The sequence below is a fragment of the Oreochromis niloticus genome, linkage group LG17 (assembly GCF_001858045.2).
Source record: "Oreochromis niloticus isolate F11D_XX linkage group LG17, O_niloticus_UMD_NMBU, whole genome shotgun sequence".
Classification (NCBI taxonomy): Eukaryota; Metazoa; Chordata; class Actinopteri; order Cichliformes; family Cichlidae; genus Oreochromis; species Oreochromis niloticus.
In genome coordinates this window covers 33,287,217-33,314,819 of record NC_031981.2, presented here as the reverse complement: position 1 = coordinate 33,314,819, position 27,603 = coordinate 33,287,217, and the positions used below count along the sequence as shown (strand labels likewise).

The 27,603-nt window shown below is 41.3% G+C and overlaps 1 protein-coding gene across 8 annotated transcripts in view; it reads right to left on the bottom strand.

Moving 5' to 3' along the window:
• The window catches only part of lrp8 (low density lipoprotein receptor-related protein 8, apolipoprotein e receptor), a 170,775-nt gene that overhangs the window by 10,272 nt on the left and 132,900 nt on the right, over nucleotides 1-27,603 (bottom strand). For 4 of the 8 annotated variants that reach the window (XM_019346921.2, XM_019346925.2, XM_019346923.2 and 1 more), the window contains exons 10-17: nucleotides 22,537-22,708; nucleotides 19,026-19,250; nucleotides 17,335-17,453; nucleotides 15,846-15,985; nucleotides 8,885-9,026; nucleotides 6,266-6,418; nucleotides 3,853-4,224; nucleotides 70-138 (exon numbers count right to left, since the gene is read on the bottom strand). In XM_019346921.2, coding sequence (XP_019202466.1) covers nucleotides 70-138; nucleotides 3,853-4,224; nucleotides 6,266-6,418; nucleotides 8,885-9,026; nucleotides 15,846-15,985; nucleotides 17,335-17,453; nucleotides 19,026-19,250; nucleotides 22,537-22,708 — 1,392 coding nt within the window. Of the gene's footprint in view, nucleotides 1-69; nucleotides 139-719; nucleotides 1,100-3,852; nucleotides 4,225-6,265; nucleotides 6,419-8,884; nucleotides 9,027-15,845; nucleotides 15,986-17,334; nucleotides 17,454-19,025; nucleotides 19,251-22,536; nucleotides 22,709-27,603 lie in introns of those variants that run through there. The other 4 variants (XM_019346928.2, XM_019346929.2, XM_019346930.2 and 1 more) reach the window with 2 other exon arrangements.

The window sequence follows — 27,603 nt, the reverse complement described above, 5'->3', positions numbered from 1 at the left end:
GGAGCGAGGAGGGAGAGGCAGGCAAGCAGAAAGCAAAGACAACACAGTGAGGGAGTCAACAGTACTCACCGATAGGAATGACTATCCCCAGAACAGCTACTGTGATGTTGTTACCTATGAGGTAGTGATCACTCGCAGCTGAGATGAACAGAAAGATGGAAAACAGAGAGAGAAAAAAAAAGAGAATCAAACCAAGAAAAAGTTTTGCTTCAACCCCCACCAAGTGCCCTCCTGGAGAGAAAGAGATTTCAACATGGGAGCATCAAAAGAAAGGCTGGAAAAGGATATTTGCATAATATAAGGGCAGAGAATCCATCTGATTTCAGTTTGGACTGCTGACTTTTTCTTCCCCAGCAGCATGTGTAAATGAAAAAGCCAATGAATCACACAGGGATGGCATAAAAATGCAGTGAGATGCCTTTTAATACACAAAGGGACAAATGCGTTTCCAGAAACCAATGCATCAGAATTTGTATGAATATAAGCAACGAGCACATGATCTCGCATTACTCCATTCTTTTTCTACGAGATGTTTCAAAACTGTGTCACAATGCAATGCAGAAGACATTTATTCTGGACATGCTTTGCATCCTTACTCCCCTTCAGCTCTCACCCCAACAGGTCGGCGGGGGAGCTTTTGACATTAATCTCGCTCCCAACCCTCGTATTAGCAGCAGGCTAGCTGTTAGCCAAAAGTGTGATCAGATGGCTATAATGAAGTCTGGTAAGGAAGATTAACACAAGAGATCACAGTGCTGGCCCTGCATACTGATTGGCTCATTCGACAAAGTGACTGTTCCAGTTCTATGGCTGGCAAAAAGAGACAGATGGCATGTGATGGATGTGACAGAATGCAGATGCACATTATTCTTCATAAATGAAATCATATAGTAAATGAAATGCAGATAAATGCACACACGAGCCACAAAAGGTGAAGCAACTTCAGACAGCGAGTTCTGAGTCAGCAGAAGCGAATTTTGGCTTTTCTTAAGCGTGAGTGACGTCCAATGGGTCCTACAGTAAGACTCAAAAAGGCAGATTAACTGAATCTCATTAAAGAAACTGCTCTGGAAGAAGGCTGTCCTGGAAAGGGAGGGCACTGAGAAAGGGAGAAGAAGAAGAAAAAAAGGGGACAAAAGTCTCAATTTCATGAGGGTCATTCTCACTGGAGGGATTTTAATATCAAAACGTTTACTGCCACTTTGTATTTAAATACAACTGTCAGGGTTAGAATGCTATATCCAGTACAATTAACAATGATTAATAAAACAGTATATTGTAAATATGCTCCTAAAAAATATACTTTAAAAACACATCAGATCTCAATGGGGGGAAAAGCTGAATATCTATACTGATATGGACTGGGTAATGTGTTAGGAATGAGAAGATGCCACATCGAAATGAAAATTATCAACCCACAGACGGCTGAATTCAAAGAGACCCTGAAAATCAAAGTGAAAAAATGATGCAGCATGCTAGTCTGTTTTGTGGAAATGTCATTGCAGCATCTCAAAACGGTATGTGCTTGTACGCATCCCTGACCATGATGGGGCACACTCGTAACAGGACGACGGATGGTGTCCTGGGAGATCTCCTTGAGTATCTGGACCAGGGCTTCACTGAACTCCTGGACAGTCTGAGGTGTGACCTTACAGGATCGGATGAACCAAAACATAACATCCCAGAGGTCTTTTATTGGATTTGGATCTGCCTGCACACTTTTACCACATGAGGTCAGGCATTGTTGCACACCAGAAGGAACCCAGGAACAAGTGCACCAGTGTATGGTCTGACATTGGGTCCAAGGATTTCTTCCTGCGAGCTAACAGCAGTCGGGGTGCCATTGCCTAGCCTGTAGAGGTCTGTGCCCCCCAGACCATCACTGACCCGCCACCAAACCTGTCATGCTGGACGATGTTACGGGCAGCATCATGGCTTCTACAGACTCTTTTGTGTGTGTCACACATCTCTCTTTTTTTGCACAGAAAGATGTGCAAAATTACTACCAATATCAAAAGAAAACATTGGTTACCAGCTGTGGTTAATCTTTGCCCTCCTCAATCAGACTCCTGGTTCTCCCTCGCCCCACCATGCCCTCCCTCCCTCCCCCCAGCAGCGCACATGTGTAACAGCTGATGCTGGCAAACTTGACAGTGTGCACCGAGTTGAAAATTATAACACATGGCCCGTGGGTTTGGAGACACGTCTTGTTCATGCCCCATTTTTCTCATCTGTGTCTGCTCCACCTCTCATCTGGAGCACTTGTGGTGTGGTGAGGAGGGCTGACAACTTCAGAGACCGGAAGAAACGTGCCTCTCGCCTCTTAGTAACTCTGAAGTACCGCGGCCCCTAAAGTAATACAGCAGGCAACCTCTTTAATTCCCAGAAAATCACTTTCTCTCCCGCCTCTTTTTCCATCCCGTCGTTTCATATCCATGTAAATGCCGCCTTTCCTCCCAACAGTGTGTCATCTACAACTCCCATCCTCCCCGTTTAAGTGCTGGACTGTCATGTTCTTTTTCGCTCTCTGTTCACTCTTCGTTCTCTGTGGCCCCTTTACTGTCTCACACTGCACGTTTTTGTTTTTTTTTTCATTTAACATTCCTTCGTTTTAGTCCTTGCTCCTTTTCTCATTCGTTTCCCTGTCCTCCAACTCCCACTTAAAACTTTCATCATCTTTCCCTGCTTCTCTCCATCCATACAGCTTTTTTTTCATCCTCAACACCTGCTCTCCTGGTTTCTCAATATAACAGGAAACGAGAAATCAAGAGTTCAGACACAGTACAGAAACCACCAGCCTTTCTCCGATGCAAATTTTACCTCTTTGTAATTTTTTCAATTCCTTTTTTTTCCTCCTCTAAATTATTTGTTAGAATGATATAAAGATATACAAGTATTACAATAAGTGTTTTAGTATTAATCTTCCTTTCAGGGCATTTAAATAGTGCACAGGCCCATTATCTGACGTAAATACATATTCATCTAAAGAGTCAGTATTAAAAAGGCAACCTTTTTCATTTTCTTAGAAACAAAAGACATAATAAAAAGCTGCCTCGGCAGGTTGACTGTCTCAAATTAATATCTCCATGCAGTAAAAAGCTAAGAAGATTTTTAAAACAACTGCTGAAAAATACTGATCTCTGAAAACACACACACACAATTTGGTGGCTTTATCAATTTTGCTGCGTGGCGCTATCGAGGATTCTCGTCCGCTTCCAAGTACAATTTAAGTCTTAGCGTGGCTTTGTAAACCATTGTTACGCCTGTTAGTCTGCTGTCACTGTTTGTCTGGGCTGCAAAGTGGTATTTTTCTTGCGAGCCAGTGAAGCGTGATTGGCGCGAGAATGAAGAACACTGCCAGTTATAGAGAGAGAGCGAGCGAGAGCTAAAGAGAGAAGGGGAGAGAAGGGGAGAGAGGTACAGAGGGAGAGACCAAGACAGAGATAAAGACAAAGAGAGTAAGAGAGAGGCTGTCAGAAAGTGAGGATGAGTGATGAGTAGTTTTATGCGAGAATGGAGGGGACTGTCATTTCTTAGCTCTGACACTTCTGTTAAGACGCTGGTCGCGAGGGACCAACAGTAAGCAGACCGAGACATAGTGCACACCATTGGAGTGTTCGGATGGGTGTGTGTGTGAGCAGATGAGAAAAGGAATAGAGGAGGAGGTCGTAGGGCCGGTAAAGCAAATGATCAGAGGCGAAAGTGGAGAAAGGAGGGATAAAAGTATTGTTTTTTAGCTTCCTGCTGATTTAATGATGGGTGGTAACAGCAGTGATGGTAGCAGAGCAGAAGAAAACACACGCTGTACACTCGCTTTACACACATCCACATTCCTGTCATCATGTCACTTACCTCTGTGGGAGAGGTTGGCATTGCTCTCTTTCTGAATGCTGTTGGGAGCCACGGCGGCCAATAAGGGTGTGTGCGTGGACGTGGACTTCTGACTAGTGCTGCTCAAACTGGTCGTCTCTGTACTGGTAGCGGCAGGAGTCCGAGGGTGCTCTGTGATTCTGCCGCTCCTGGTGGTCTGAGGAGGGGCTGGTGTTGTAGTCTTGGCTGTGGGTGGTAATGTGGTAGTAGCAGAGGTGGTGCTGGTGGTGGTGGTAGTGGGCGTCGTGGTCGTGGCAACGGTTGTGGGAGTTGTTGTTGTTGTGCTTGTTGTGGTGGTCGTCGTGGAAGTTGTGGTTGTGGTGGGGGCAGCTGTCGTGGTTGGACGGGATCGAACTGCGCAACAGAAAAACAACCAGTGGGATTTGAGATTTTACTCCAGACTGCTCGACTGTTGCATCCATTTCCACTTGTAAACTCTGCATCAATATTCAGCATGCGACTGCAGTCAACAGCAATGCCTCCATTGTCTTATAAGATGAGCTATATAATCTCCTCTGGGGGTTCTGGGTCTACCCTGGGGTCTCCTACCAGTTGGAGCACGCCTGCAAATCCTCCAAAAGAAGGCACCCATGAGGCATCCTAAATAGATGCTCAGCTGGTGTGTTTGATACGCAGGAGCAGCGGCTCTACTCTAAGGTCCCTCCAGATGTCCAAGTTCCTCAGTGTCTCATCTCTAAAGCTGAGCCCAACCACGTTATAGTAGAAACTCAGTAAATGGAAAGCTTCACCTTTCAGCTTTCTCCGTGCACCACAGCAGTCTGGTATAATCCCTGCGTTACTGCTAATCAGAAGTGTGACACCTTAAAGTCCTATACAGTACCACATAGGTACCGTGACAGGTACTGTGATATTTCTGTGTACACAGTGTGCTAAAGTGCATTCACACATTCATAAGTAACAAGTTGCCAGATGGATAAGTTGCACAAGCGCATAATAAGCAGTATTTAGTGCAAGCGCTGCAGTCAAACGTTGCAAACATCATATCACATCACAAGAAATGATCTGAGAGAATACTACGTTGTTAAAGCAGATGTACTACACCAGTATGTTTGCTTCATAGTGTACTACATGTACTAAAAGAAGTATTCAAGTCAGGGATTTTAGCTGAAGCTAAATTACACCATATGTCACCCTGGGCTCTTCCTCTGATCACTGTTTTTTTTCAGATTTACACAAATCCCAGTGCACACACTGCTGCTGATATAACATTCTGTTTTGTGTTTTCTAAACATTATTTTTAATTTAAGTGATTATCATGAAATGCATTTCTTTGTGGTTGTAAAACTGAAATGTTGATCCAATACAGTCACAATTAAACCAGTGAATTTTTCCACCAGAAATGTTTGTGTTACAGTAAGAATCCAAAAAGCTTTGGTACAAATGCACTCACTGCCCCTGCACCTACTCCCAGCCTCTCTCACAGGGATTCTGTGAAATATTGCCTCAATACATCTTCATCATCTCTTCCCTCCCCCCCGTTTCTCTGTGTCAGCTCCTCCTATCTCACCTATATAGACATTAGGTGTAGGTCTAGTAAAAATAGCAACTTTACAAATGTAGTGACTCTATAAGGGCAGGGGGACAAGCTGACTGATGAAATAAGGTCAGCAAAATAAGAGAGGTAGGTTAGAAGTGCAGGCAAGAGTCCCTGACCTAGTTCCCAAGATAGTTTTACACTACACTCAAGGTCCAGATTCTCTGAAGGATCCAGGGCACTTTTAGCTTTGTACACATTGTACTGTTAAATTGCAGACATTGAAAAATACTGTATTTGGAGTATCCAAAGTATTATGACTTAAAACAAATAGAAACGGTATAAATAGAAACGCTTTATATTTAGAATTTTAAATATTTGTGCTTAAATATGACCTAAAAGATGATCAGACTTTAACACAAGTCACACACAGACGAACATGACTCAAATAAATAAACGAGACAAAAATATTCTTGGTAATTTAATCCAGTATTACACGGCTTGCATGTTTGTGGGTTTATTCAAATGAACTTCAGGTCTTTCCAAAATATTTCTGTCAGATTAAGTTTGACTTAGAAACAAGCTCATTCCAAATCATTTTACTTATACACAGAATGACTTGTGTGCTTCGTTCTTGCAGCCTTGTTGTGTACCACTGCTGTTCTATGTTCTACTGATGGAGTAGCTTAGAAGTTAGCCTGGATTCTTTGTGCGCATAAAGGAATTTGGGAACCCCAGAAAATTCAGGCCTTACTATCGGAGTGATCACTGTTAGCCAACGACCCCTGAGAATGGCACCAATGCTCCTGAATTTCACTGTGATCCTAGCAGTGTGAATCTCATGTGACATTTATGCACACGAATCATTCATTCAGGTGCGCCTGTGGAATGTAGACTTACTGATGGCGCAGCGTCTCATGTCTGGTCCTAGCTCCATGCCGTCAGGACAGGCGCAGGTGTACTTGGGGGAGTGGTCTGTGATCTGAGGCGCCTTCAGGCAGAGGTACTCGCAGCCACCATTAGGCAGTGTGCCCATATTACAGGTATCAGGACCTTTGGGAACACAGGCAGAAATGTAAAAATATTAAAAAAAGACTTTTGGCAACACATTTATCTCTTGGAAAACAATAAAACCCCAAATGTTTTATTAATGAGCTGTACTGGAAAAGGAAAAAAAAACTTGCACAAAGCCCAAATCTCAGCAGCCCAAATTTAATTCAAATTAGAACACAGAAAATATATCAAAGGTTTAAAATTAGAGAATGTACAATTGTAACAAAAAAATAAGGCCACTTTGATTTTGATAACAATAACTAGTCTTAAAAAATTTTGGAACACGGGCAAGAAAAGGCTGCAAAAGTAAGTGTTAACGAAAGAGAACCAGCTGGAGAAACATTTTGCAACTCATTATGTTAACTGGAAACATGTCAGTAACACGACTGGGAATAATCATCTTATATTATATCATCTCGCAGATGCTGAAGTTCATCAATGAACCTAAGAAAAAGAAAAACCAGCATCAAATTTGACACATAGGAGCCGGTATCTCATCAGTAAAAAGTTTCTGCTGCCATCAAACGATTAACTAGTTTGAAGCTAGATTTAGGAATCTAATCTTTATTCCACACGCTTCCTCTTGCCGACTTTAGAGATGCGTAGGTGAATGCAGGAGAGTCTCAACTGCTTTTAATCTCTGTAACCCAAATAAAAAATGTACATGTAGTTTCTTAAGCATAGTTGCAGACTCATGGAAAAACATTCCAGTTTTGTGTCATGTGGGGAAGCACGAGAATTAGGTCAGGTCGCAATCTTTCCTGATTTCTTATGTAGCTGTAGAGAGCAGCACGTCATCAGCTGTCAGGAAAAGCAGCAATATCACTTGCTACACAGAGAGATTTTAATAAGCTGGGAATACATTTATACTTGATGTACAGTATCTCAGCATAATGACTATGTAATAGGAACAGCTGTCTAAGTTCTCAAAGCTCCAAATATGGTAAAAGGTTTGGAAGGAGTCATCAAACTGGGGAGGATGGGAAAAAAGGGTTAAGGAAGAGTGTAGGAAGGAAAGAAGGAAACAGAGGAGGAGAGAGAGGGAGGCAACAGAAAAATGAACGAAGATGATGAGGATCAGGATTGAAAAAAAGAAGGACCGAGATGATAATAACAACATAATTTTGTTGTTGTTAAGCCATAAAAGCGTCACTTTCTCCTCCTGCGCTGCCTCTCTTTGGTCTCCAACTAAGAAGAGTGAACCTAGGCTGTTTATTTGGGAACAGAATGGTGTGTATGTGTAAGTTTGGTGATGGAGTTTTTATGAATTATTATGTCTATTTTTTTATGTTTAAGGACAACAGATGGAAATTAGCCTTTGGCTATAATCTGGCATGTTTACATTCATGTAATTTTTTTTTACATTTATGTTCATTAACATGCACTGTCCTAAATAAATATTAAAATATTAAAGACCCACTGAACGCACACAAAATAAAGACATAAATAAAACAGACACAACATGGGAAGGATCGGACGAAAGCCTCTTTTAAGGAAGTGTGTCGATAAACATGAAACACATCTGAGCGTCTCAAAATGTGCGGAGACACACAGTAATATACCAAACCACACTTACAGATAATATTCCTCACTGGGGTTTCCTTAGGTGTAGTACACTAACAACAAAGAAATGAAACAATGAAACAAAGATAAATTGGTAAAAGTCAGGGCAGAGAGCAGTCTGAACTCACCAAGCGTTGCAGTCGAGGTCACATTTTATCAAATACTTTGCTTATCAATGCTACTCGTATGCTTGGGGGGGCTACTTGGTACACCTTCACTTAGCCTTGCAGTGTCTTGTCTTGCTTTTGTTGGCATTTGGGAGAAAACATTTTCCAATTCTGTGATTTCTTTTTTTGACCAGGATTCCTGATTTATTAATGAGGGAATGCAATTAGCTGCCTACTGGCGCACAGACAAGACAGCTTCTGAGCGCTCAGTGAGTGAGGAGAGAAAACAAAGCATGAAAACACTCGCACAAACACATTTCTGGCACGCAGTGTCAAACACACCCAGGTATTCACAAGCAGAGGTGTTGACAGGCGCACACACACACACACAAACACACGCGCACGCAGTCACACACATCGAGAGTGCAAAAAAAAAAAAAAAGACAAACACATCATTTTGGCGTGCCCGTCACATCCACCAGTCTAATCACACTCATCAGATTATCTGTTTATTGTTTCAGACCGTTTCACTAAGTGGATCCTCACGTCTACGTGCTGATAATGCAGGGCTTTGTACTCAGGAAGGAGGTTAGATTTTGTGTTTCCTGTGTGCACATACGCCCCAAAATCCTGCTCATTATACTGAACAAGACCCTGGACGCTTACGAGTGGCAAACAACACCTAGACAGAGATTGGGCAGTATGGTGGAATAAAAACGATTTCTCTGAGGTGATAATCTGAGACAGCCCCACTTACATCACCTGTGCTAAGCTTCTATGCGTTTCTTCTTCTTACCCTTGGGCTGCCTCTGTTCATGAAACACCACCAGGTCCAGGGGGTTGTTAAGGTCCTCTGCGACCTTGGACACATCGTGTCCCGTCAGTCGGTTGGCGCTGTATATCGCTTCATCTTCCAAGTCTGTCCAATACACGCGATCCTGGGTTAAAATAAAGGAAAGTCAGCTTGAGAAATACACAAATAAATAAAAAGCCCTAAACCAGCCTTGATGATTAACGATCAACCTATTGGAGAAAAAAAAAAAAGAATAAATAAAAGATAACTCAGCTAATGCCACAGATAATGTTAAAAAGCCCCATGCATGTTGCAGATTCAGAACTGCCGGCTCCGTACCACTTGAGATCGGACACGTTTCTAATCGAATGGCAGTGATGACAACATATTTCATATTTCAGTAACAGAACACTTAAAAAATGCCCATCATCTGTGTTTTCTCTAAAGAGAGCGTCATTCTAGGGTTTTATAAAGCTGTTGTCGCTTATCATTTTCAGAGTCCAGTGATTCTGTAATTCAGAACCGTGAGACCTCAACTATGGAGCAACCATGCTGCAAATGAGCATCATCTGCATACAACTTTAGAGTAAATGGCTTTTCATAAACACCATTTGTCTCTGCTTAGAAACCGTGTACTGATATTGATTGTAGTCACTGTTAATTTTAAAAAAGGAAGAAAAAAAAGCCAGTCTGGTGCAAAGAAATGTCCTCATCCCAAAAGTGGCTATTTACTTAAATTTATGATTACATTTCAGGATGTGTTGTGGTTTACTTGACCAGAGAGGTGTTTTATATCCAAGGTAACTGGTTCACTTTTTAAAAATGCAATACCCCCCCCCCCCCCCCCCCCCCCCCCCCAAAACATGCGATTTAGCCCCCATTCTACCATCTTTACCCTCCAGCACTCCAGGTATTTAAGATTACAGTCTCTCTCTTCTCTGGTAAAAATAATCAGCCCCAAATAAACTTAAAAACAGAGTCACATTACTCCAGTGAAGAAAGCCCAGGTGGCACTCTTTGGTAATTTCTATTTTTAACCATCATAATTATCACAGCAACTTAACAAATGCAAGGAGACAGAGGAGGTGTGTTATCTTTTGGAGACGGTTTAGTTAAAATAAGCCACCTACTCTGTGCTCGGTGGGTGAAAAGGCGAGCAGTGTTTACTTAACCCCCCCTCCCCAGTAAAAACACAGTTTTAAGTCTGTAAGGAAGTTGCATGTTTGATAAGAATAAAAAGCCCCGGTGTTTTATTGTAAAAACATCTGTACCTTTGACTCTCTGTTTAAGCTTCGTGCCAAAGAAGGAGGTAGTGACTGCTTTGGCGGAGCGTTCAGTGTCTTTGTAGTCCTAGCTCTGCTTCCTTCTCAATTTCCCTTCCGCTCTTTCACACCTCCTCATTATTCTCTTTAATGATACTACACGATATAACCGCACAAGTGCTCACGGCACTTGGTTTCCACAGCAACCCCAGACGGCTTTGTCTTTGCAAGCACACATCAATTAAGAAAAAAAGAAAAATGCAGCAAATAACTGCACGAGAAAACACAGAAAAGCTGGGATCATGGAAAGCTCGATAAAACAACGAAGAGACGATTTAGGAGGTGAGTATGAGACGGAGAGACCAAACAGGAAGAGTGTCTGCAGATTTTTTTTTGTCGTTACAGGGAGGATGTATTTTTATCATCTTTTTAAAGGCAAAGACCTGCAAGACTCACAGCAGCCATCCATGCTTTCCATTTTGTGCCGTATTATCAGTGGACTTGACCTCTCTCTCACCTTCCCACTTTCCCCCATCTTTCAGTGAGCTCTCTATCACTAGATCTCTCCCTCACTTAGGTTCTGATAACCTTTACTCATATGACAGTAGTTCTGAAACAATGAAAGACAAATATCAGCCACGCTGATAAAACACTACTCAAATCTATTATTCCATCTCTTTTTTGCTTCTCTCTCTCTCTTGATTTCTACCTCAGCAGTCAGTCTCTGACATTGTTTTCCCCTTTTTACTTTCTCCACTGTCAATCTTTCAATGCGCCACTTGTGACCTTGAAGCTTCAAACAGCAGCACAAAACCTGAGAAGGGCAGTGCTCTTCAATTGTAGGATCAAGGTACATCTTTTATGTTTTGAAGGATAGGCCAGAACTTATACACAAAGCGCACGCAGACTTGCTCCCATGAACACATGGCGCCACGTCACATCAGACGGAGCTGCAACTCGGGGGGAGTCAGAGCACGTCTAAATTGATATGGAGTCATTTTTGAGTCGAGGGAAAGCAGCCTTTTATGATTTTGCCGTGATTCTATATCCCAGAAGAATATGCGTCAGGGCTGTCTGACACATCCGTCTGATGAGCTTCAGGTGCCTACTGGATACCTGGATGTCATGCATGAAAACTACAAATGAAAGCTCAAACAAAGCCAGCCCACTCGCCTGTTGAGGATTTGATTTGATTTGATTTTTTTTAGGGGTTTGATCTGCATTCTTTGGAATAATTAGCCAAGTTATGAAATAATAATGTGGGGGCTTTTCCGGTAAATCATTTAATCTCCAATAAGCTGCAAAAGAAAATTTTAATCTCTCTCATGTGCACATTACAACGTGTCTCTAGTTATGTGAGCTGACTAGTTTTCTTATTTGGGCTGTAGATGTGGACAGAGAGGGCCTGACCGACGTCTTTGTCAGGTTTCTTGAAAATAAAGCTTTGGTCACATGTCGTTTGACTGCCCCTGTTTTCACACAGAGCCTTTAAAATTTAAATCTTGACATTTTCTTTGCTCCTTACATATTACTCCAGTTTTTATTTCTTTCAACCACCACTCCTCTTCTCAAACCCATCCCACCTTCTCTTCTATCCCCTTCCTGTCAAGAGCTTGAAAAGAGACAACATTACTCTCTGCAAGCTTCTGTGATCTACATCTCCTCGGGGCTTGGCGTGTAGGCAGGCGGTCGGCACTAACTGGTAGAGTTTACATGCGTGTGTCTGTTCAGGGTTTGATACCGATGCCCTGCATCTTTCTCTGCAGTGCTGAGAAAACCTGTTCGCGCATCAGCATCAAAACAAAGTCTGCAGATGACACGCTCGAGTGTAATGACTTGTAGCGTTCACTGTATCGCTCAAGAATATGAGGAGCTGGAATAAACCGTACGCCACACATGAGTTGACAACTCATATCTGACATGCTCAGAAGAGCAGCTATATGGATGTGCATGTGAAAGAAATGGATGCTTAAGAGCAGTGGGGTTGTGGTTTTTTTATGCTTGTGCATAATCAAATGTGACTAAATGTCAGAAACATTTTCTCTGCATGCGAGAAAACATGTGAGGATGACTGATTTGGAGTTACACAGTCCCCACAACAATTCCCGTTCCCACTAAGTTTCTACAGTTTTTACAAAGTTTTACATGTGATCCCTCAGGTCTTATTATTGTGGATTTGTCTTAACTGAAACTAACCGAACAGTGTATGAGCTAAATGTGAACATTTTATAGTTACTTTGTTTTTAACCAAAGAATAGGAACGGTTAAATTAACGTTTGCTTAATTTACACTATTTAAGAATCAACTGCAACACAAGTGTCTGTTAGCGTGGATCCAATATTTGATCCACCCATCCACTTCCTTCCACTCAGGGACAGACAACCATTCATGCTAACCAATTAAAATCACCAACCTAAACTTCACCCAACCCCATACATGACTGTGGACTGTGGGAGGAAGTTGGAACATGTAAGGGAATCAACACAGCCACAGGGAGATCGTGCAAACTCCACACAGATAGCCCTCAGCCTAGATTTAAACCCAAGACCAACTAAAGCGAGGCGACATTCCTACCACAGCAACACCGTGCAACTCGTGCATGCTGTAATATTTTTTACTCTCTCTGCTTTTACCTTTAATAAAACTCAAACTTCCTGGGCATGGATGACACCAGTTTTAAATATTTTGCATGAGTGACTCTGTGGAAATGTGTTCTGCCATTCTCGACACAGATGATTCTTTGCAGGTGCTCTTTGCTAGAGGTGTTGTTTTTCTTGCTCCACCTTAAAATACTCCAACTGTTCTGCTGAATTTGAGGCAGGACACACAGGTCACAGCTTTCACTTTTTTCATTCTATAAAAACTTGTGTTTTGGCTGGAGAAAATGTTGTCCCTGCAAAGCATCTTCACACTAGGAGTCTGTTCATTCAGTATAAACTTGGGTATAGACTTGCCTTTGCTATCCATCTACAAATGGCTACAAATGGTAGATTCATTTTAAAAGGAGAGACGTAACATCAACCAAAATGCAGAAAAAACACATCACATAAAAGTTCTAAACTGATTTGTATGTAATTGAGTATTTGATCCTCAAGCAAAACATGACTTAGTTCCTGTCTTGTTGTTTCATGGAGTTGGTTTGCACACATCTCAGGAGGGATTTTGGCCAGAAACTCTCTAAAGTCTTTAGGCTTCTTGGGAACTTTTCTATAGGACTTTATTCAGTCTCTCTCCATTAAAATGAATTATATCAGTGCATATCAGTACACTGCACTCCATATTTTCTGCACTGTGCAGTAAGTGTGGTTGTCCTGGTCAGGTCTATGCTGCAGGCTTACCTTGTATCACATCTGCAGGACGGGCACTGTGCCTTCTGTTATTGGTAGTAAGCCCCATCCTGTCCCTCCTTACTGATGCTGCAAGCGTGTTTCTTTTTCTGTTCAGTAGCCTAGAACAGTAGCTCTTTTATCCTATCCTATCTTTATGAAGTATCACAGCCGGTGCCTTACTTGTTAGAGCACTTCCTTGAAGCCAGAATGAATTAAATGATCAAAAACGTTCAGTGTTTTAGTTCAAAATTTGAACCAGGCAATTCTAAAAGTAACAAACTTCCCATTATCGGTCTGTAGGCACCGTGACATCCTCCTGTGCTGCTAAAGGTTTTTAATTTGGTCTGTATCATAACCAGAGCAGAAGAAAGACCAGAAGAGCCGAGAGCTATTAATCTCCTGGGGTGAACTTTCACTGCTGCTCGAAACATCGGTTTTCTTTCTCTCTTTTACACGCAAACACCCAGACGCGCACACACTCACACGCTCTCAGCTGGACATGATGGATGTCCCTTCTTCCCTTTGCTTTCCCATCATCACAGTGTGTGCAGCAAAGAGGGGAATGGAGCAAACACTACTTACTGATCACATTTTCACCTACCACTTTCCCCACCTTCATCCTTGCCCTCTCCTCCCTCCTCCAGTTGTTTTCCACCATCCGCACCATCATCTATGCTTGATGGGCCCTAACGTACCGATTCACTCCCACCTCAATAAATACACCCAAATTAGTTTTATTGATTGATGCACTCTATTGTGACTCTACACTCGTCAGCAAGCAAACAACAATTCCTTCTCTGGATTTATCCTGCTTCTATACTTTTATAACATCTCCATTTCTTTTCAGTCAGTCAGCCATGTCCCTGCACCGACTCATCTCTCCCCCTCGAGTTCTCTCACTTCTTTTACCGCTAGTACACTCTGAAAATGTGTGTTAAGTCTGTCAGTCCTCCATTTATGACGAGGAACAAGCATAGTTATAAATGGCATCAAAACAGGGTACTTAAAAACTCATCCCACTGCTAAAAGTCTAGAAATACGCAACCATGTTGGGAATCAACAGACAAGATATGACTGTCACTTACAAAGCAGCGATAACTGAGCTGAGACCCCTTTTGTGTGTGTGTTTACATTTATTTTGGAAGTGAAATAAGAACTTGTGGATCTTGTTTACCTTCCAGGTAAAGCCTCCCACTAACTCTATTAGGAGATAAAGAAAAAGCGTGCTGTGTATATCCATATATACTTAAAAAGAGTTCAGCATTCTTCACATTTATTTAATCTACTTTAAGCAAACTGATTTCAAATTAACCCAACCCTAACCCAAAATTATATAAGACATATATTGAGAAATCTAACCTAACCAAGGACATTAACCAAGACAGAAACCCGACCAATGAACATATTTTACCAGTCACTTGGTTAGATACATCTGTTCAACTTCATCCAACTGCCAATCACATGGCAGGAATTCAGCGTATTTAAACATGTAGATGGGACCAAGAAACAACTCTAACCTTCACACAGATGGGCTACAGCAGCAGAAGACCACACAGGGTGTCAGCTAAGAACAGGAAACTGAGGCTACATCGTACAGAGGCTCATCAAAACTGGACAACACAAGATTAAAATAATGATCCCTGATCTGATGAGTCTTAATTTCTGCTGCTACATTCGGATTGTAAAGTCTCTGGCATAAATAAAATGAAAGCAAGAATCCATCCTGCCTGATATCAACAGTTCAGGCTGGTGGTGATGAAATAGTGCCGGGGAAATGTCTTGGCATTCTTTGGTCCCTACCCTCTACTAACTTATGAGTATTGTTGGTGACCATATCCATCTCTTTACGACCACAGTGTAAAATGAATCTTCTGATGGCTGCTTCCAGCAGGATAATTCTCCATATCATGCCACTCAAATAATTTCAAACTGGTTTCTTGAACATGAAAGTGAGTTCACCGTACAAAAATGGCTTCCACAGTCACCAGACCAAAAAAGAACCTTTGGGATACGGTGGCACAAGAGATTCACATCTAATTGTTTGATGGCATCATGCCAATGTGGATCAAAATCGGAGGAATGATTCCAGCTCCAACCCTTAGTGGTAAGGTGTACCTAATAAACTGTTCAGCATATATTTCAATAGGTATACAGCTGGAGCAGAAAATATATCCCCTATGATGACATAGTCTAATGATGAATTATTACATTAGCATAAACTAAAATTTGCCCAAAAGGTTGGAAACGAAACAAAACACTGTACACTTTCAAAAATACATATTACAGAAACTGCTGTACGCACCAGACCAGAGCTCTGGTATTACTGCCTGGTCTGATTCTTTGCATTTGAATCTCAATTCTCAACTGCTGTACCTCAAAGACAGTGAGGGCAAAGGGGTGGCCCAGGTGGTGATGCGAGGACAGCAGCACTTTGCGGTTGTCACCATTGAAATCCACGCTGGACAGCAGGTGCAGCTTGGAGTCCACCCAATAAAGTCGTCTGTTGGACAAGTCTGAGAACATGTAGGGGAGGGGGGAGAGAGCGAGAGAGAACAAAATCAAGAGGGGGTAGGGGAGAAGGTGAATGGAGAGAGAGAGGTCACTCAGAGTGAAACGGCCTAGGGTGAGAGGTATATGGATGTAATGGCCCAGTAGCTACACAATCAATCTTCTTTGACATGACGGCCTCAGCCCCGTACTAAGAAAACACAGATGTGATTGTAATATTGCCGCTTGACTTCTTTGCTGGGGAAAATATATGTGCCCTTGAACAGATTCATTAGTCTTGCTGGACCTATTTTAAAGACAAACTTTGCTGTTTCTCAAATCTCAATTAACTCCACATTTCAGCCTCCACTGCTATTTATATTAGGCCCAAATCATTGTTGTGTCCTTGCTACGAGCTGCAAAGTGTTGTGGTGTTTACTTTGAAATCGAAACACCGCATTGAATTTAAACAGCAAAGGAAATAATCCCTGTATTACTCTTTTTTTCCACCAGACTCTAAGATTATGCTTTTAAGAAAAACATTTAAAAAACAGAAAGCAAGAATTTAATTAGTAAATAATAAAGAATTAAGCTTTTGTGTTCAATAAACAATTCAAAATTGGTAAAACACTGGAAGTATATTGAAAAAAAAAAGCATCCAATAAAAGCACCGAAGTAAACTGGAGGAGGAAGAGAATTAACACGATTCTCGGTCCCCATTCACCTCTCCTGACTCAATCACCTGCACTGTTTGGTGGTCTCTATGAAATCAATGACCGGGGGAACACAATTCACCCTTTCTTCCACAGCCGCCTGGCGCCAAGCCTCTCATTCGCCTTATTCCAAAAAATAATTTGTTTTCATACAGATGCGGCGACACCTCAATTCCACAGAGTGTAGCGACTGTGTGCTTCTATTTCTCCTCAGGCAAGGGCAGCGGAGAGGAATTGGCTGGTGCTTCGGAGGGAGTTGAAAGGGATGAGGGTAGGTATCGACAGCACAGAGCGTCTGGCTTATTAATTCGGAGCCTCATACTCACTGGCTTGATTGATGAGAGCCAGACACAAACTGAGGTATATAACAATAAGAGCTACTTGGGTTTCAGCACCCATAGACTATTTTCTTCTCTCAACTTGTGGTGTTTGTCTCTCTCTGGCTTTCCTCCATGTGTTGTTTTTTGTTCTTTGTGTTGAATTCGCTCGAGACATTTTTTTCTCTCTCTCTCTAAAAGCAATGTCAGCATAATAACTTTTTTTTTTTTTTTAATAAAACTGCTGTCACAGCTGATTGATTTTTCTAACTGGGCATCATCTTCTAGCTTTTCATCCTTCTTCAGTGGGCTTTGCATGTTCAAAGCTACATGTTTTTTCCTTACCTAGAGTTATTCCATTGGGCCATTCAATGTGTTCAGACACCAGAATTTGTCTATCCACTCCATTCATCCCAGCCTTCTCAATTTTGGCCTGACCACCCCAGTCTGACCAGTACATAAACCTGTAGGAAGAAACACAAGTTAGATTAAATTGAAGCAGCAACCTCGGAGACTGAGAAATCAAGCCAACGTGATGTGCCTGCATTCTCTCTGAGGGCCACCAGATGGCGATAGCTGTGGTTGTAAAGAAGACCTGAAGTCTTACAGAAGACTACGAGAAATGGCTTACAGATTTTAAAGGTTTACTCATTTGTTTTGGGTCATACTGAATAAAATATCAACTCCATTTTATAAATCTTGGTCATACCATGTTACAAAATGATATAAAAACCGCACGCTTGATATGGTTAGCTGTCCGTCAGAAGTCATTAGCCAATGATTGTGCGGTTTTACACTTGACTTCTTGTCAACTCGGGTTTTTTGCCAACCAAGCTGGTAATGGAAGAAGCTTCAATACAATATGGCACTTCAGAAACCAATGGGTGGCTATCTGTGGCTGAGTGCCTAGCTTTAGAGCAGGGGTGAAAAACGTTTCCAGCTTGGTATAAAAAGTAATTTTCCACCTTTGTGACATCTTCACATTTCATCCCCTTATGGGGGCTTAAAGTATTAACACTTAAAGTTGTGAATTACTACGGCTGTGGACAGTGACGGACACTTGGATGCTAATACAGGTGGTTGCAGCACCAACTCGCGGCAAGGCTTTAACTTCCACTACTTCGAGTCATCGAACTGAACCTTTTTTTTCTGTGTTTGTGACCTTTTGAACTTTTAATACAATCATCTAACAAATAATATGGCTTCCTGTGTGCTCTACTTTTGGTGAGTGAAATTGTAGTATTTTATTTGTCTGTTACTTAATAACTAGCACCTTATCTGTATGTGTAGCTAGCATTAGCTGCTAACTTAACATACAGCTTATCACCCAAATACAGTCCAAAACCAGTGAGAGATGCCATTGTGGCCAAGTTCATCTTGATATACATGTTGTATCATTAAGGCACGGCCAGTTCAGTGTCAAAAATGAAAGGAGTCACTTGTGAAGAGAGGTTAATATGCAATGTCAATTTTTCTGAAAAACTCTTAACTGATAAAATCAACTGTACTCCGACACACGATGTTCCACAGACACAGACATATTCTATTATTTTCTTTGCAAAATGACTGTATTATTAGTAAGACAGGCATTGAAAACATAAAAGGGAAAGCACTGTGCAAAACAGCAGGTACTGGAAACTTGGACCTTATCTGAATATGTGTGTATGTGTGTCCATGATAAAACTGTGAAATCGTGGCTTCATTTGCATGTATTTCATGCTAGTCTAGCTTTGTAGAGCTGTGAAAAGATGTCTTTGGGGAGCTCAAGGCACCCGAGACAAATGGAAAGAGTTAGAAAGGGAAGACAAAGTGTTACATCCCATCTCAAGAAAACTGTTAAACTGCTTAATTTAACAGATGGGCTCAGTGCTACAAATAGCCTTACTTTGGTGCAATACTTTAGGCCAACTTCTACACCAACAACTATAACAACACTGGCTTTTACAGACACACACACAATGACAGTAGGAAAGCCATCTTTTGCTCCTTTGTGCATCTTTTCAAAACCCTTTTACCCTAAAACTAACCCAACTCACCCTTGGTGCGGATCCACAGCGATGGCTCGTGGCTCGTTCAGCTCAGTGGTTATGAGCATTTTCCTTTTCCTGCCATCTCCCGTAGCGACAGATATGCTCTTATTGCCTGAGTCCGTCCAGTAGATGTTCTTGTGGACCCAGTCGACAGCAAGGCCCTCAGGGGAGTGGAGCGAATCGATGAGTGTCACCTGCTGTGATGAGTCACTGGCCTTGTTGATGTAAGCGCTGGTGGGCGGATGGAAAGGAAATGTATCAGTAAGTAATCTGGAAATTATAAAAGCCTAATCCATCACAGAGGTGCTGGCACGATAGATTTACTACCGTCTGGCTTCCTTTCCTTGGGAGGAATGACTTGATTGTGAGTGGCTTAGATATCTTGTTGGGAACACAGATTCTTCACTCTATTCAGGTGTGAGGGGCACCCAATCCTGACACCTTTATAACAACTTCAGCCTTCACACCAAACACAGCCTCCCAGGGACAATGAGTCTGTCTTTTTCTATCAGCACCACATGCCTATATCTCCCCTTTAACCGAGTGTCCCTTTCTTGTCTTCAGTTTCTTTGATTTTCCTCCTCCTCCCACTTACTCTGTCAACTCTTCTGTCCCCATTCCCCACTGACATTCCCTTTACTGGTGAAAATTGTTAAAACTTAATAGATTACTGCCCCGACAATATATGAATGCAAGAGCAAGATGGAAGAAAAAATGCTCGATAAAAGGTTGGGACAAGCATTGTCCGAAGTTGCACAGTGCCTTCACAATTTAGAACGCCTACAGGAGTGAAGAGGAGACGGGAGGTGCATCTTAACTACAGAAGGTTGACGGGTAGTTAGAGCGAGGGATGAAGTGGAGATGCTCACTGTTACATTTTGCCAACCCAAATATCTTCATCTTGACAGTCAGGTGAGTGTGGGATGTTACTGTGTGAGTGTGATAGATAATCTATGGGTTCTCAAGAGTGCCTCAGGGTTTATAACATGGATCCAGCACCACACTGTTTCACCCTCGAGGTTAAATTAAAACGGCTCAAGCATGGTGGACATATATGCATATACTGAACTCCATTGAAACTCTACTGAAAACGCCAGAACAAAAATTACATTTGACACAAATTCAATTTGAAACAATTTTCTTTTACATTATATTCTGTTCTTTGATACTGAGTAATCGCGAGTTCCACTAAAACATATTTTCTGTTTAATCTCTTGTTCAATTTCTCCAATATTTAATTTTATGAACACTGTGGATATAAAAATTCAACTCGTCAGGTTTTCATGATGTATAAAAATGAAGAAAATGAGATCAAGGTAAACAATTTAAGAAAATCATTTCCACCTTTAAAGTTTAACCTGCACAATTCACAGTCACTCTTCAATTCTATTTGGGTGGTGGACAATCACTGAAAAACTTACAATTACCTGGCTGTGCAGCGTTAGACTAAAATACTGTTGAAGAACATTTTTGATTTTACTACACCGTTCGGTCATTTTGGCTAGGAGTAGTAGTAGCCACAGCATTGCGTCTCTTGATGTGGCAATACTTAACAGTCTTCTTTGCAAAAGTGCCGCAAATCAGTCAGATTCTCTTACTGTACAGCTTTCGTCAGGTCATCCCGCAGATTTTGATTTGGATTCAGGTCTGAGTTTTTCCAAAACTTCAATCATCTTCTAGTGAAGACATTCTTTTGTAGAATTGGATGATTTGGGTCATTGTTGTGCTAAAGGGTGAAATTCCTCACCATTTTCGTCTAGCAGTTGCCTTAAGTTTTTGTACCAAATTGGTATCAGTATTGGAACTGTTCATATTTCTGTCCATTTTGAGTGAAACAAAATGTGTTTTAAGGTATATTTAACAGCTTGGAAATTCTTGTGTACCCTTTTCCTGACTGATACCTTTAAATAATAAGATCTCTTTAATGCTTTATAAGCTCTTTCTGGACCATGGCTTTTAATTTATGTATGTCACATTAAAAATGGACAAAGTACTGAAGTCATTTTTCTTGGGCTCTTATTTTCTTAACATCACAAATCCTGATATTTTGACAGTGCTCTGAAGATGTTTTATATCCACTTTATATTCTTTTACTCACTCTAATTTCACTATGTCCTTAATTTGAGTTAGAAAATCTTCACATAGACTTAGGTTGAACAGGTTGGAGGGCTGAACAGAGGCTTCAGGCACAGTGAAGAATAAGACAGAGACAGATGAGTCCAAGTCCACTGAGCAGATTGCATGTTTAATTGGTTGAACCATTGTTTGCAACAGACATCTCCATCATTGGGAGAAGGTAACAAGTCATTGACCCGTAGCATGCTAATCACTATGAATTAGTCTGGAAAACCACATTATCACATTGAGGGTGAATCAGTAGTGCAGACTTTAATAAGCCTAGCTATTTCATATAAATACACCTTATCAGGGGACAAAACAAAATAAAAAATAAATAAACCACAATTTACTGAGAGTAGTCCAGCCTAATAAGCTCCGATTTCTAATTTCATCTCTACCTGGGGTTAAGATCTGTCACCAAGCCAACTTGGACAATTTGCTTACTAATGTTCTACTGTGACGGTACAGGAGAAAAGAAAACATGGTAATGTCAAAAAGAGCAGATATTCTAAACAGCAGGAAAGCTTGATTCTGATGCTATGCACTTGGGTGCAAGTGCAGAAGATTTTGCTTTGAAAGATTAGAGAAAAGAAAACAACATCAAGGACAACGCCAAGTAGATTAAGCCGTATAACTTCCCTCGCTGTTTGCTACTTAAAGCAACTTTTGATATGTGAGTTTATTTACGGCATCGAAAAATAGACTTCGCTGTGAAAAATGAGTTCATTTGTCCGTTCCCTGTCACAAGCCCTTGACTGTGTTACCAAGTTTGTGTGGGAGAATGTCTGCGTGTGAATGTGTGTGTATGGAGATGAATAATGGCAGCGATTATTGAGGCAGTGAAATTAGTGAGAGCATATGGCTCAGCTGAGATGATAGAAAGCCCCTCCCACAACCTGTCAGCCATCAGGGTGACACAAACACACAGAAATGTATGTGCAAAGCTATGATATGTGCACACACAGACTCACACAGTGTGTGTGAAGGACAAACAGGTGCGGCTGACTCACTACCAGAAGGTGTGACAGGTTGAAGCACACAAGACGGATGGATAGAGGAGAAAGATAATGAACATGTTGGCTGAAGAATGACAAAAGTGAGTTATCCAAACTTCTAAGGTCCTGCGTCTATACAGTGGCTTTCATTGTTTTATATGGCCTTCCTCTGCCTTTATAGACAGAATATATACACATCATTTACAGCATTTCAATAATTGTACTGAAATATACAACTGTAGATCACTTCTCTGTCGATTAAACAGAATGATCCAGCAAAATCTAGTGGGTTAGTGACGCAGTGAGTTTTCAGTTCTGTGTAGCAGTACCTGATAGGGTTAAATAAATAATTTAAAAAATAAATATAACTTGTCATTGTGTGTGCATGCTGTATGTGTGTGTACCTATATATTTTCTGATGGTACAGATCACACCAGAACATCTTGTTGGTGGACACGTCCACGTCCAGGGCCACGGCATTCTTCAGTGTAGGAACCACTTGTGTGTACTCACTCTTCAGCAGGTGAATACGACGGATTTCATGACGGTTAGTGAACAGCAGGTACGGACTCTTTCCTGATGGAAAAGGAAAGATGTTTACGTTACCATCAATGAAACAACTGGACAGAGAAGTTATACATAACAGCTCATCTGCCCTGTAACCCGCTGCTGTGACTCTAAATGAGGAACCTACCAAATATGGGCCGTTTGTACTGCTTTTGCTCTTGGTATGTCACAGGGAAATATTTGTTACCCTTGCAAAATACCTGTACATGAAAGCTGAACTTGTTAATCTCTACTGTTATAGGCATTTGCAGCTAGACTGCTGACTAGAACCGAAGGTATGAGCACATCACTCCAGTCCTGGCCTCTCTGCATTGGCATCATGTCTCACTTTAGAGTTCAGTTTATGGTTGTTTGTTGGTTCTTAATGGACAGCCCCTAGCTTGTATTACCAGTCTTATTCATTTATATTCACTAATATTTCCCAATCTCACAGACCCATTGGTAAAGGCCTCTTACGGTACATACCTCAAGCAAAGAGGTGACAGAGCCTTTGCAGTCATTGCCCCACAGTTTTCAAATCTACACAATCATGTGAAACCAAAGTTCTGATAGGACTCTATGTAGTCCTCTGACAAACTAAGTACTCTTCATGATTCAGTAGCTTGTAGAATCACCTTAGACAGCAATAACTTGAAGCTACTGAACAACTTTGGTTAACTGTTCACAACCTTGGTTCAGTTCATTGAGGTTTGGCAGCATTTTCTGATGCATAACTCGGGTGTAGGTCTGGATGACCTTGATTGGACCTTTGCAACACCTTCATTTTTTTCTTTTTCATTCTGTTATAGATTTGCCGCTGTGTTTGATATAATTGTCTTGTAGCATGACCCAATTTGGGTAAAGCTTTAGCTGTCGGTCAGATGGCCTCATATTTGATTCTACAATACTTTGGTATACAGCGTACCAACTGTCAAGCACAATGCATTGTGCTTGACAGTTGGTATGAAGTGTTTGTGCTGATTATGTCGTGTTTGGTTTTTGCCAAACGTGGGGCTGTGCATTATGGCCAAACATTTCCACTTTGTTCTCATCTGTCCGCAGGACATGGTTCCAGAAGTCTTGTGGTTTGTTCAGATGAACTCTGTAAAGCTAAGGTGTGCTGCCGTGGTCTTTTTTAAGAGAAGACGCTATCGCCACACTTGTTCAGCCTTTTTGTGGCGTCATGAACTGTCATGAACTTTGACATTTAACACCCAAACAGGGGTTTTTAGAGTCTGAGATGTACCTCTTGGGGTTTTAAGCAATTTCTCTGGGTATTGCATGGTCTGACCTTAAGAGGAATTTCTTGGGACGCCCATTCCTGGGAACATTGTGGCATTTTGTTAACACACATACACACAAAATAGGCTGTTCTAGTGTTTCCCTGTGCTATTCTTCACCAGTCTAATAACCTACATACTGTTGTGTACAAAGATACCGTGGGTAGTGCTGAGTGTTTAGCCTTATTCCCAAAAGGGAACATAATGTAAGCCAACTGTACTCTTGTTTTGCATTTGTACTATTTAGGTCCTTAAAGCATGTATTTTTGATGATGTGAACATAAATTATGTATCCAAACAACCCCTTTAAAATAATAATGTCGCCCATCTACACATAGATTTTAGAACAACATCATATTATTGAGTGAGTTTTTCACACAATTATGCACTACAGGAAAAATGATGTATGCGGTATGATTCGGTCCAAATGGAAAGCACACATCCCTTTTTAAAGACTATTGTTTTGGAATAAGCATGCAAGTGTGGTGTCCTACTGTTGGACAAAGTTACATTAGTCTTGTTACTGAAGTGACCCAACGAGAGCCATGACAGTAGTCTATTTTAAGTACAACAGTGCATTGCTGGGTTCTCTTTTTCAGGGGCATTCAGGATGTGGCGTTCGCTGGCACATTAGTTACCTGGTAGGGGACACATGTCAGCTGACTGAAGGTGAGGATGGCTCAGACATTTAAATAATTCTAGGTAGGTGACAAGGTCAACTCTAGCACACAGAGATACCTTAGTTTGTGAGCATGGGAGTTTTCTTTGACATCCATACTCTTGTCATCAAGCACTTTCAACCTAAAATACAAGAAATGTAGTCCTGGACTCTCACTACAGTGCAGCTAATAACACAACAATGTTTCTTTTAATTTAGCAGCACTGGTTTGTCCTGGATTGCCACTCCCATTAAATTTTCCAACTTCATTTTTTAACGTTTGTTCTCTGTCCTAGCTGTCACGTCATCTTTATTCTCCACTGTCCACAAAAATCAAAACACTGCCACATAAAGCATTCAAACAAGACAGAAAGCCGGCCGGCAGCAACGTTCGAGCGTTCACAGACAGCACAAACTCCTACTTTCACACCGACTCAACCGTGCTTTGACAGGTTTCCTCAGCCCTGGTTTATTACAGGCCACTGCACAAGGAGAAAATATTACAGTTCTACTACTGCTAGGATCCAATCATTTTTCTCTTACTACTGGGTTTGTAATCATCAATTTCCCCCGCTGAGAGGGCGAGCGAGAGAGAAACCGAGAGAGAGACAAAGGAACAGGCAAGCGCAAGTAAATCTGACAAATCCAGGTAAAGTCGGGAAGAAATGATCATTAAGAGGATGTAATTAAGGAAGGATGAAGGAAAAAGCCATCAACAAAACAAGTGAAAACATGGGAAAGTGGCAAAAAGAGAGAAAAGTGAGAACATTTTGAAGCCTGTATAATGAGGACATGGATAACTCTGACATGTCTTTCATCAATCCCCACAGACTCACTTTTTCATGACAATATCTCTTATCCCTCATCGGTGTTGTCACAGCAATATGTCCTTCTGAAGTTTATTTTTTTTTAAAAAGAAAGAAGCTGAGTCACTGTTTTTCTGAAAGGCCCCAGCACTACAGATGTCATCAAAAAGTGCAAGATTATCTCTTCTACAAGATACTGCAAAGCAACAGTCAGCTATCTGAACAGCAAAATGGTTCCGTAAATATATTTTAATCTGCAGTGCTCGTTCAGGGCTGCTCTGCCCCATCAGCCAATTAAGATAAAGCTGCAAAAGGATAAGTGCAGCCTGGGAAACACTGGTAGATGCTGCAGGAGCACTGATTTCCAGGTGTTTATGTTGTGAGCTTCACAAAGTAAGAGGTAAATAAAAAAAGAAATCCCCCCCCCCAAAAAAAGACCGACAGAAAGGTCAGAAATAATGGTGAGAAATTCTGCAGGCTGACAGCGATGTTTAGCTGCAGCCTTTGTGAACAGGCAGGCACTAGAGGAGGTAAATAGGATGATGGTATGTCTGGAACAATGTGCACAAGTCAAGGTCAGAAGTGCTTGTTAAGGCTTACAAACCGTGCTATATAATGACGAACAGATGCGACAGCTGAGAACAGAAATGAACTTCCCATCGACAGCTGTGTCAAAAGTCATTCAACTTTCCTGTCATTCGTCATCACAAAGCAGCTTACATAACACTTCGTTATTTTTATGGTTAAAGGCCACGTTTATATTTTATATATAAAAAATTGTCGGTGCACCTGGACTTTCATGATGAGAACACCGATGCGCTGAATAGATCATTTAAAGTAGCAGAATAAAGATGCGTAAATTTGAACTTAAATTCTGGTTTAATTTGACCAGTTTCTTTCCAGACAAACAGAATTAAATGCTAAATAATATCATACTTGAAGCCTAAAAGCACAAGACACAACTTTTGATGAGTTTTGACATTATTCAGTAACATTTCTGGTCCTGTGGCAAAATCTTCTGACAACGGGGGAAAAAGAATTTGACCAGTCCTTCAAAACCTCTCTGAGAAGTGTGTACTCAAACTGTCAAGAAAGGTACAAATTGTTCTCAGCTCTGAGGTGAAGCCTGCAGTACACTACAGTTGGGAGAGATGACAAGACACAAGAGAAGGAAACAAGAGAACAGAAAAATAACACAACACTTTGGACCAAAGGCAGTTTGTAACTTTCCTCTGCATCACTGCCACAGCCTGCATTTATCGAGTGTACCTGTGATCTAGTCCCACAGCTGTTACATCCTTCTCGTCATTGTACTCATTTATATTTCTTTTAATTTCACAGACTTTAATTGAAGTATTTTAAAGAGGGTTTTTTTAATATAGCCAATAAAGCCTGTGTTAATTAGATTTGCTAATTGTAGTGACCAAGTGACAACCTCTGGGGGATAAAATATCAAATTCAATTCAGTTTTATTTATATAGCTCCAAATCACAACAACAGTCACCTCAATGTGCTTTATATTGTAAGGTAAAGACCCGACAACAATACAGAGAAAACCCCAACAATCAATGTTGCCAAGTTCTTTGAGCAAGCACTCGGCGACAGTGGGAAGGAAAAACTCCCTTTAATAGGAAACAACCTCCGGCAGAACCAGGCTCAGGGAGGGACAGCCGTCTGCCACGACTGGTTGGCCTAATTTGCAAGTATGTGCGCATGTCTGGTTCACCCCATCAGTGTGTACATCCAGCTTTGCTACCATTAGCTAAAAACGTGACTATCTGGTCAATTTCCTGGATTCTGCCATATACTGTTACAAACGCTCACACACACACAGAGCTGAGAAAAGAAATCACATCATAACTCCAGCCTGAGATGTTACTTTGAATTAGCACTGCTGGTGTAACACTTGCGTATTACTCTGAAATGAATCTGCAGAGACAGAAAGCGCATTCTAGGATTATAAATGAAACACCGTTACTGCACACTGAACACATCGTAGCGCTTTCACAATTACCTACATAGACTCAACTCACAGCAACAGCATATCTAAAAATGGACTTATATGCAACTTTAATAACCTTCAGATGATACGAGTATGACAGCTTCTGAACTTCAATATGTGCAGATGATATTGGCACCGGGTTCGTTTCCCATCTCATCGCAGAATGTGACATTCCTCCT